At 38.2% G+C, this 12028-nt stretch overlaps 1 protein-coding gene across 2 annotated transcripts in view; it reads left to right on the top strand.

Annotated features, from left to right (window-relative positions):
* Positions 1–12028, top strand: part of LOC102265723 (desmocollin-3) — a 52979-nt gene that overhangs the window by 6297 nt on the left and 34654 nt on the right. For both annotated transcript variants that reach the window (XM_005901037.3, XM_005901036.3), the window contains exons 2-6: positions 1942–2026; positions 3871–4070; positions 5450–5569; positions 10001–10156; positions 11608–11752. In XM_005901037.3, the coding sequence (XP_005901099.2) occupies positions 1942–2026; positions 3871–4070; positions 5450–5569; positions 10001–10156; positions 11608–11752 (706 nt within the window). The remainder of the gene's footprint in view (positions 1–1941; positions 2027–3870; positions 4071–5449; positions 5570–10000; positions 10157–11607; positions 11753–12028) is intronic.

Genomic DNA, 12028 nt, shown 5'->3' on the forward strand with positions numbered 1-12028 from the left:
TAGAGCTTACTTGAATATGGAGAGGTCCCTCCATCAGGGAGGAAAATGCAACTGGGGAGAGTTAAATAGGAACTTTGAAAATAATAGTAATGTTTTATTTCTAAAACTTTATAACTTTAAGGCAAACTATAGCTTTAAGGCAAGTGCCCTAGTGTTCCTTTTATTTTTTATTAAAATACAAGTGTAGTTAGAATATATCTTAAGAGGGACAGTTTTTTAAAAAATGAAACGAACAATATAGAGGATTAACAAAACCAAACACTATTATTTGAAAGTACAGACAAACCTGCTACCATTGCACAAGTGAAAAATAGAAAAGGCATAAATAAAACAATATTACGAATAAAAACAGACACATTTATGGAGAGGATAGAAGTCTTAAAAAATAAATAATAATATTTATATATTATTCTAGTTAATGTGAAAAGAGACAAAAACTAGGCAATTTTCTATAAGGTACAAATTGCCAACATTTGAGGAGGTGTACAAATTCTAAATAGACTTATGAAGACACTGAATTAGAAGCCAATGTCTCCACTTACACATACCCTTATATCAAGCCTAGACCTGTGTGATGAATTCTTCCATAAATATATGGAACAGATAACCTCTACCTTTTATAAATTGTTTCAAAGAATAGGAAAAAAAACTGGAACTCTCCTTAACTCATTTTATGAAGATGGTATGAAGAAAAAGTAGAAGTCTGATCTCTCTTATGATCATGTATTTTAAATATTAAAATAAATAGCAGCAAACCAGACCAATAATGTATTTTTTTAAACATAAAGGCCTGTTTATGGAATTTCAGTTCTATTCCATTCATCTATATGTTTATCCTTATGCTAGGACCACTCTACCTTGATTATTGTATTTTTGTAGTAAGTTTTGAAATTGGGAAAATTTTCAACTTTGTTCTTTTTCAAGTTAATTTGGGTCTTGCAGTGCCCTGCATTTTCTCAAGGATTGATTTTCAATTTCTGCAAAAAAAAAAAAAACTATTTGGGATTTTGATAGGGAGTACCTTGAATCTGCCAGATGACTTTTGGGAATATGTGTTTTGACCTATGAAGATGGGTTTTCCATTGTAAATGAAATTGTTTGCTTGCTTTCGGTTTCAGATTCTTTTCACTGCTAGTGGACAGAAATGCAATCAGTTTTTGTATGTTAACCTTGTATTCTGCAACCTTGCTGAAACCATTTATTATTTTTGATAGTCTTTTAGTGGATTCCTTGGGATTTTCTATGTGTAATACAAGATCATATTATTTGAAAATAGAAACTATTTTGCTTCTTCTTTCCCAATCTGGATGCCTTTTATTGTGTGTGCGTGTGTGTGTGTGTGTGTGTAACTGCCCTGGCTAGAAGCTAGAAGCGCCAGTACGGGTTAAATAGAAGTGGTGAGAGCAGGCATCATTGTCTTGTTCCTTCTGTCAGAGGAAAGCATTCAGTCTTTCTCTGTTAATCATGATGTTTTTCTTAGATGCTCTTTTTCTTCCTAGTTTGTTGGAAAATTTTAATTGTAAATCAGTGTTGGATTTTGTCAATTGCTTGCACCTATTGAGATGATCATATGGCTTTGTTCTTAATTCTTTAAAAAAAAAAAACCCTACTTTACTGAGGTGAAATGGACACACAAAAAGCCGTGCATATCAAAGCACACCACTTGATGAGCTTGGTGATAAGTATGTAGCTGCAAGATCATCAGGCTCTATGCCATAAGCATATCCATTACCTCCAAGTTTTCTCTTGCCTTCTTCACTTATTGTTATTATTTTGGTAAGAACACTTAAGTTTTATCCTCTTAGCAAAAATTTTAGTATACTATATTGTTAACTGTAGGCACTATGCTATACAGTAGATATCTAGGACTTATTTATTTTGCATATCTAAAACTTTGTTCTCTATTCTATACTATATTAATGTGACCATTTTTTTCCTTAGGTCTTCAGTTTTGCTTGTGAAGCCTGCAAAAAGGAGATATTTAATATACCTTCTAAACTAGAGGCAGACAAAATGATTGGAAGAGGTGAGCACTTTCAAATCAATGTTTTTAAAACAGAAATGTAATTTACTTATGCTGGAAAGAGCATACTATCCAATGTTTGCTTTTGGAATTAGCCTGAATGTATATATGCTGCTGCTGCTGCTGCTAAGTCGCTTCAGTTGTGTCTGACTCTGTGCGACCCCGTAGACTGCAGCCCACCAGGCTCCCCTGTCCCTGGGATTCTCTAGGCAAGAACACTAAAGTGGGTTGCCATTTCCTTCTCTAATGCATGAAAGTGAAAAGTGAAAGGGAAGTTGCTCAGTTATGTCCGACTCTTAGCGACCCCATGGACTGTGGCCCACCAGGCTCCTCCGTCCATGGGATTTTCCAGGCAAGAGTGCTGGAGTGGGGTGCCATTGCCTTCTCCGAATGTACATATAATTAGATATAATTCAAGATATGTTAAAATATATGTTCTGTTCTTTATAACTTTATAGAATTCTGTCATTGATTCTAAGGCAAATGTTCTAATCCATGCTTTTGTAGTCATTTATGTTTTAACAGTAAAAATTATGTAAATAATTATATGTAGAATGTAGCCCTTTCATTACTCCAGGATCCCAAGCATTTGAGAGACATAGGTAAAGAGCTCAGAGAGTCAGAGCAGAATTTTTATCAATGCTATGGCTGCGGTGGGAAATATAACACGGTGTGCTGTTCCTTTCAAAATTGGGTTTAATCAGTCATTTGCCCAATGAGAAGTTGGGGAACCTCAAACTTTCCCAACACCCAGGCAGCTCTGTTCAAATGGAATTTCTCCATGGTACAGGGAATACTGGAGGAAAATATCATGATTTTGTTGAGAGATACAGCTTGTCCCAGAGATACCAAATTTACTTTTTCAAAAAGTGTCCCATTCCTGGGAAGGAAGAAAAGAAAGGATGTAAAGAAAGGTCAGGGATGTTCCTCTAGGGAAATGGACCAGAGGTTATCTCTCTGGTAAAAATGTGAACAGAAGGGAAATATATCATCACTTTTAAAGATGTTTAGTTTTTTTTTTTTTTTGACTTAACGTTTCCCTCTGTGACAGATTTGAATTAAAGTGAAAACACTACACATGGGTAACATATGAATTCTTTGAGAGGATAGTACTTAGGTGGGTATTAGGCTATCAGTTTGGTTTCTGTAAAGGCAGATAAGTGGAAGAATGGGATGCATTTGATACTTTTAGATATAATATTGAAACACTGGTATGAGACTTGTATTTTATAACTTTGCACTTGGGAAGATTCCCAGGGAGAGAAGAATTTCAGAATTTCAATAGGAAGCCCCAGAAAGAAAGGAACAGCAAAGAGAACTGTGGTCCCCAGGGGAGTTAGTGAGGTTGGGGTGGGGCAAGAAGAATTTAAAGATTTTTCTTATTTGACTATTTGCCAAACTCATATACTCTGTCACTCTTTGGGTTCATGTGTATAATTTCTGGCTGAAGATAGGTGTATCTTAGAAGACTTACTATATTGTTAAGAAAAACTTCTGTTTGTTTATCCAGGTGTGTGTGGGGGTGTGTAGTTCAGCTTTGTCCTGATTGCAACATGCATCTGTCTTCAATAGGAAGATCATTTTCATAAGCCTTTTAGAAGAATATAAAAGTTTTAAGTACCTTTTAAAAACAAATTTGCAATCCAGAATTATCATTTTTAACAGAAGAAGAATGATCACTTTTAAAAAATACATGTAAAGAGGCTGGCTAAGATATTTGCTAAATGCAGACTGATTGGTTCATTTCATTCCACTTCAGGGTTTTAAAGAAGATTGTATACATTATTAGAACATTTTCCCCCCCTTTTTCTCATGTGTTTCCTACTTTTGAAAATTCTTACTTGCAGTTAATTTGAAAGAGTGCCTTGGGTCTGTAGACCGCATCCAGTCCAGTGATCCTGATTTCAGAGTTCTAGAAGATGGGTCAGTATACACAGCCCACGCTGTTGTGTTGTCTGATGAGAAAAGATCTTTCACCATACGGCTCTCTGACACAAAGAAACGGACACAGAAAGAGATTCTTGTGCTCCTGGAATATCAGAAGAAGGTATTCAAAGTCCATTGATATTTTCAGGCGTGTTTTTCTTCTCATTTAAATGCTCTCATTAAAAATTGCAAAGAAAAGGATAAATAAGATTTATTTTCCTCTTCTTTTTTTCCCCTTTCTGTTTGCTTTTCCTTCCTCCCTGTCTCCTTTTCTCCCTCCTCTTCCCCTCTCGACATTGGTTAGACATTGACTTTGGATCTGGCTTTATTAGATCTAATGGCACCTCTCTGTGAAGGCTTCTTCCACCTCCAAAGTCTACTTGCTTTTGCCTGCCTGTGTCAGTGTGGTAATCCCTCTGTTGTAGCATTGGTAATTTTTCATTAGTGCAAACAACCTATCCACAGTTGCTTAAGGACATGAGTCAGTCCCTTTTGTTACCTCTGTTACTACTGCTCAGTTACCCCTGACCCAGAGTCAATAGGTGTATTTTAAATTAAGGCTGAGTGCAGTAGTTCCCAGTGAATAAGGGGCTGATTTCAAGTGCCACAGTCATTCTGATGTTAAAATAGGATGGAAATCCTGTAGTATGTATGTGTCTGAATGGTATTAGCCATCACCCAGTGATTATTCACTGTAGTTCTAGATTCTACATCAAGAGGAAGGCCGTAGTGAATTACAACTAATCAGTGTGAAGTGTATTATATTAATGAAAAAGTCACTTAATAAATTTCTGCTTAGCACTTTAATAATTGCTTAATGTATCATTAAGTAATTCTCAGGAAATACCACATCTTCCTTACTATACCATGAAATGAAATGGAAATCACTAAAAACTCCAATAGAACTTTCAACAATGATGGGAATGTTCTATAATCTGCACTGTGTGATATGGTCACCCAACATTAATTAATTAATGACTCCTGACAGTTATCATGTGACTAGTGTAACTGAAGGATGGAATATATGTTTTACTTAATTCTAATTAACTTAAATGGTCACATGTGGCTTGTGGCTTCCTTATTGGACAGTGGAGTTAGAGTGTTCAGGCAACGAAGAAAATGCATGATCTCACTCTGGTTCACCTGGGATATGAGGTTTTAGCAGAAAGAACAAGAGCTGTCTATAGCTTGTTAGAAAGAGGATGCATTCTCTGTTTCATTTTGGGACAGAACAGAAAGAACTGAAAGTACAGTGATAATTTTCCTAATCTGAAAGTTTGGTCAGGATTAATATAGAAATGTATACAAAGTGAAATTCTTTGGTTCATGAAGCCTTTAAAGTCTGGTTACATTTTTTTAACCTAATTCAGAGAAGACCATATTATCTGGTCTTTAGGTTCAGCATTGACATACTGGAGACTGGTCCATCTACTGTTTTACAATGAAGTAGGCTGTGATGCTTTTTGTTTAAAATTGTTATTTGTTTTTCTCTCGATTCAGGTATTGAGGAAAAGACACACTAAAGAAACTGTTCTCAGGCGTTCCAAAAGGAGATGGGCGCCTATTCCCTGCTCGATGCAGGAGAATTCCCTGGGACCTTTCCCCTTGTTCCTTCAACAGGTAGGTTTTCCATTCCTTCTGACTGGGATTGCTTTAGTTCCAAGAGTCTGTTTTGTTCAGGTTTTAATAATTCTTTAAACATTTAAAAATCAACAGATTTGAAGATTTCATGAAGAGTAAAATCACTAAAAAATTAAAAATTAATAATGTATAGAATTTAGAAAACTAGAACATCACTGATGTAAAACTAAGGGTAGATTTATAATCATTGAAATGAAGTACAGACGAGATATCCAGGTTCAGTTGCTGGATGCTGTGCGCTGGAAAGGCCCAGGGGATGGTATGGGGGAGGTTGGGAGGAGGAGGGTTCAAAAAAAAAAAAAAAAAAAATTAGTAATGAGAAAAACTAGAACATCACTAATAATTATAATATAGTATAGACTCTATAGCCATTGCTGCTGCTGCTGCTAAGTCGCTTCAGTCATGTCCGACTCTGTGAGACCCCATAGACTGTAGCCCACCAGGCTCCCTCGTCCCTGGGATTCTCCAGACAAGAACACTGGAGTGGGTTGCCATTTCCTTCTCCAAAGCATGAAAGTGAAAAGGGAAAGTGAAGTCGCTCAGTCATGTCTGACTCTTAGCGACCCCATGGATTGCAGCCTACCAGGCTCCTCCGCCCATGGGATTTTCCAGGCAAGAGTACTGGAGTGGGGTGCCATTGCCTTCTCCCCTATAGCCATTAAATGATCTTTATTAGTTAATTCATTCATTTAGCAGCTGGCTATTGAGCATCTATTCTGTCCTGTTGAAAGAACTGCTCTAAGTACTTAAGCTAGAAATATATTTAGTCATTTGGGCTTCCCAGGTGGTTCTAGAAGTAAAGAAACTGCCTGCCAATGCAGGAGAGTTAAGAGATATGGGTTTGATCCTTGGGTTGGGAACATCCCTTGGAGAAGGGCTTGACAACCCATTCTAGTATTCTTGCCTGGAGAATCCCATGGACAGAGGAGCCTGGTGGGCTACAGTCCATAGGGTCACATAGAACTGGACACACCTGAAGTGACTTAGCATGGCATGACCTTTGCCCTCATGACCTTCCCTGGTGGCTCAGACAGTAAAGAATCAGTCTGCAGTGTAGGAGACATGGGTTTGATCCATGGGTCAGGGAGATCCCTTGGAGAAGGGAATGGCTACCTACTCCAGTATCCTTGCCTGGAGAATCCCATGGACAGAGGAGCCTGGAGGGCTACAGTTCATGGGCTCGCGAAGAGTTGTATATGACTGAGTGACTAAAACTTGCTCTCATGTAGTTTATTAATCTAGTGAGGAAGATAGAAGTAGGCAAATGATTGTAACATTAAGTGATAAGCGCTGAGATGGGAATGGATTGGAGAATTCATGGGGTGAGTACCATGTCCTGAGATGACAAGTGGTAAAAAACAAAAAGAAGACTTAGCGGGAGGCAACTAAGCCCAGTGCTGAAGGATGGGAGAGTGTCATGCAGGTAAATTGTTGCAGAAGGAGAAAGAGGGACAGAGGTGAAACCAAGCATGGTTCCTCATAGGAGCTCTCAAAAGCTTAGCCTTCCTGTGTATGATGGGAGTGGAACAGGGAGACGGGGCAGAAAGGCAGATAGGGTCCAACTGGAACGGGCCATTTGTGCTCTGCTGGGTAGTTTAACTTCTTCCGAAAAACAAGTCTTTTTAAAGCAGGGTCAGATTTACTTTTCATAAATGAAAATAATAAGTATGCAATGAAAATAATGACTGAGGCGGAGCTATGGAACGGAGCTTGTGTTTTTCCTTTAAATTTCCATTACTCCGGTCAATGTTTAATGCTAATGGTGCCCCCTGGGTCCTACTTATTTACGATTTTAACCATGCTTCCGGTGTCTTTCTCGCTTATAGGAAACTCTACCCAGTGCCGTCCCTTTGTTTCTTCTTTTAGGTAATTGTACTTTAAGCACTGATGAGGCCTATTAAGAAATTGATTTCTGATTACCAAAGTTATACTGATCAGAGGTAAACACGGCCTTAGTACTGTTAAACTGGTCACCACCTCTCAGTCCTCACTTCCTTGATGTGTATGTCCATTTGACTTAGCCGACCTCTCCTTTTCTTCATCCGGGACAACATTCGCCCAGTTTTCCACCTTCTTTGCTGGCCACCCCTTCTTAGTATGTCTTGCTGGTTCATCCTCACTCCCACTTCCCCCTATTCCCCACCAGCCCAACCCCTCAGTCTTAAACTTTGGAGAGCTCATCTATGAACCTTGTCTCGTGTTTATTTATATTCATGTTCTCGGTGATCTCATCCAGCTTCATTGCTTTAAGTACTTTTTATACACTGGAAACTTAAAACTTCATTATCTCTAGCCCAAAATGCCTAATTAAGATTTCCACCTGGATGTTAAGTAGACACGTCAAACCTCACATACAAAAATCAAACATTTGGATTTTCTTATAAAAAATGTCCTCCCATCTCAATTAATGGCGGCTCCATCCTTTCAGTTGTTACCACAGTAGAGTCTGTTTGGTAAGGTTTTATGTGGAGAGCATACTTCTCGTTAAGGAATTAATAGATAGGAATTTGCTGCGTTCGTGCCGAGTCGCTTCAGTTGTGTCCCACTCTGTGACCCGTGGACTGTGGCCAGCTAGGCTCCTCTGTCCGTGGGATTTTCCAGGCAAGAATACTGGAGTGGGTTGCCATGTCCTTCTCCAGATGAAATAGATGTTCAGCCCCTATTTACCATATCTACCATTCTTTACAATTAAAATTGTAATTCCTTTATTATTATAGGATAAGAATCTAGCTGCGTTTTACTAAGATCTTAAATTATAAGGGATAAAGTATGACAGAGATTTAGTCATTTCATGTCAAAGTGTGATCCAGTACAGAGATTCTAATTTGAGAAATCGCCGGGGACCCAGGCTTCTTCCTTTTTAAGCTTGGCCATCCTCTCAGGTTCAAGACACTCATCCTTGTGTCCAAATGACGGAACGCACACCTCCACTTTTCTAGAGCACAGTCTGAATCTCACCTGTGTTGGGTTGGCCAAAAGTTCATTTGAGGTTTTCCATGAGATGTTACGGAAAACCCTAACAAACGTTTTTGGCCAGCCCAATATTATTTTTTTTGCTAAATCCCATTGATCCCTTTTTGCATGATCATACCTAATTGCAAGGGAGATAGAAAAATCTTTCTTCTGGACCATCTTATGTTCAGCTGTAAGTTCTAACATTAAGGAAGATGGGCAGAATAGACATCGGGGAATACTAGCTTCCTGTGACTTGGTGACATCCCTGACTTCAGTCTTCACACCACACAGCCAATCCATTGTCAAATCCTGCTGGCTGCATCGTCAAATTCGATCCAGAATCTAACTGCTTTTCACAACTGCTGCTGCTGCCATGCTAGTCTAACAAACAATTCTCTCTCCTGAATTCTTACAGTAACTTTTTTTTAAGCAGTAACTTTTAAATGGCCTTCCTGTTTCTTCCCTTACTTCTCACCCAAGTCTAATCTTAACAGAACAGCAAGAATTAGCCTTCTAAAATATAAATTGGTGGCAAAACCAATACAATATTGTAAAGTTAAATAAAGTAAAATAAAAAAAATAAAATATAAATTGGATATTGTTGTTTAGTTGCTTGGTCATGTCCGACTCTGTGAGACGCCATGGACTGTCACCTTGCAGCGTTCTCTGCCCATGAGATGAGATTTCCCAGAATACAGGAGTGGGTTGCCATTTTCTTCTCCAGGGAATCTTCCTGACCCAGGGATGGAACTCATATCTCCTGCATTGGCAGGGGGATTCTTTACCACTGAGCTACCAGAACTCCAGAAATTGGGTATTACTATTATCTAAATTCTCCAGTGGCTCTCAGTCTGACTCCAAGAAGAAGCCAACATCCTTGGAATCTCTTTTATGCCATTGCCCTGTTACTGCATTCATCTACGACTTTCTTTTCCCTTAGTCCTCTCTACTCCAAACACAATGCCTTCCTTGAACACTCCAGACATAGCCCTGGTCTGATCACTTTGCACTTCCTGTTTCCTCTGCCAGGAAGAGTCTTCTCTGTTTATTGTCATTCTTTTCAGTTTTGTTAATTCATCTCCCTAAGAAACATTCCAATTGACGTTCCTTTCATCAGGATATGAGAGTTCCTGTTTGCCTCATCCCTGCCCACAACGGGTAGTATTGTTTTTTTCTACCTTTGCCAAATCACTAGATGGGAACCTATGCCTTTTTGTTTTCAATTAGGTTTTCTTTGGTTACTTTTTATGTTGAACATTGTCTTCATTAAATTTGGGAGCTTTTAAAAAATCTTTTGCCAAATTATCATAGTTTGTTACCATTTTGCAGGTTGATGAAGTGAAAAAGGTGATTATTCTTAAAATAATCTCTTTAATAAACAATGTAAACATGTAAGTTGTATTTAAAAAACAGCATTTTAATGAAAAATTTTTTACATATGTTTTTTCCTTTTAGGTTCAATCTGATGCTGCACAGAACTATACCATCTTCTATTCAATAAGTGGGCGTGGAGTTGACAAGGAACCTTTAAATTTGTTTTTCATAGAAAGAGACACTGGAAATCTGTATTGTACCCAGCCTGTGGATCGTGAAGAATATGACGTTTTTGATGTAGGAGCTTTATCAATACACATGACTTTTAAGTGATTAAACTATGTTTCTTCTGATACTCCATCTACTCTTTCCTGTCTTCTGCACTGTCTTTTTTGAGGGCATCTTACAGATGAAGGAAATAGATTGTATAATATTTTGGAATGCTTGGTCTGCTCTTTATCTCAACTTCTGTTAGGTAAACCTAAAGTGAAGCCAAGAAATTTAATTGCATTTGGATGTAAATTCCAGCAAATTTCCAAAAGTTGGTTTTGTTTCTGAGGTTTTCCTTCTCTCTCTGGTCATGGTCCTTTCTCCTCTCTCTAGGACATGGCCACAGTTGATTGGAAGAGTTGTCTTCCAATGTCCCTCTTTTGCTCCTTTTTTTTTTTTTTCCCCTTTCTTTCTTGGTCTTTCTTCAGCATGTATGACTATCTGATGATATCTGAGAACTACATAATGTAGCAAAAGTGGGAGATCAAGCCCAAACTAGGCACAATAAGTCAGTATACTGATAAGGATGCTGCTGCTGCTGCAGCTAAGTCGCTTCAGTCTTGTCCGACTCTGTGCGACCCCATAGACAGAAGCCCACCAGGCTCCCCCGTCCCTGGGATTCTCCAGGCAAGAACACTGGAGTGGGATGCCATTTCCTTACATCAATGGGCAATAAGTCACTTAATTTTCAGTGTAATAATTCAGACAATTTTCAGCATGATATAATAAATGCTCTGGGGTTATGTAATTATTCCTGTGGTTCAGGGGAGCTGATTCTCCATAGAAAAGAGGGCTTCTCTTCCTAAAAGAAAAAGGAAGAGATGCTGGATAAGTAAAACATGACTGATGGTCACCACGTGACACTTTGCTTTTGACTGGAAAATTTTCAACTCAGTGTTATAATAACATGCTGAAGAGAAATATGTTCTATTTGATTTTACACTGGTTTTGGTTAACCAGTAATGCAGAAGTAAACGTAGCGGTTTTATGAGAAAACCTCTTACAAATATGTGATCTATGAGGTAAAATAATAAAGGGGCTTAGTAGTGACAAAATTTGGTAATTTTTGCTTTACTTAGATGATGTAGTTCGGATTTTTCCCACTGCAGTCAAGTGACTTGTTTCTCCCTATTTATGATTTTATGATTATGGGGAGAATAAAGACTATAATCCACCCTGCTATATTCACATTTAATTCCTTAGTCTAATGGCCTGAGTATTCTCTGACACTCTGTATTCTGACCTAGGTTTTATTTGAAGTGTAGCCACTTCTACCAAACACTGAATACTTTGAACTATAATATTAATAGTTATAGTCTTTCTACCTTCAGTGCTCTGATAACTAAAGAAGTATTAAATTTTTGGAAAGATTTATTACTGAAAAGATTTGCAGAGAAGGTATTAGATAAAGCATAGAATTCTTTCTTGCTGGAATCTTTCAAAATGGACTGTTCAGTTTGGTTTTCACTGTTTTACAGCTGATTGCCTACGCGTCAACTGCAGACGGATATTCAGCAGACTTCCCTCTCCCACTGCCCATCAGAGTGGAGGACGAAAATGACAATCATCCTATTTTCACAGAAGCAGTTTATAATTTTGAAGTTCCGGAAAGCAGTAGAGTTGGTGAGACAACACTGAAGAGCAAAATATGCTGTATTAAATGCTTATATGCATTGTTTGAGAGATTGAGTTTTTACTCAATGCCAGATCATTGTGAGATGACATTGGGCTCATTGGATACATATAATGCCATCAGATTCAATCAATGTGTAGTTTACAAGGTATTATAGGAGTTTGATATTATAGGCTTCCTAGGTGGCTCAGTGGTACCAAATCCACCTACCAAGCAGAAGATGTAAGTTTGACCCCTGGGTCAGGAAGATGCCCTGGAGAAGGAAA

This window comes from Bos mutus, chromosome 24 (genome assembly GCF_027580195.1).
Source record: "Bos mutus isolate GX-2022 chromosome 24, NWIPB_WYAK_1.1, whole genome shotgun sequence".
NCBI lineage: Eukaryota > Metazoa > Chordata > Mammalia > Artiodactyla > Bovidae > Bos > Bos mutus.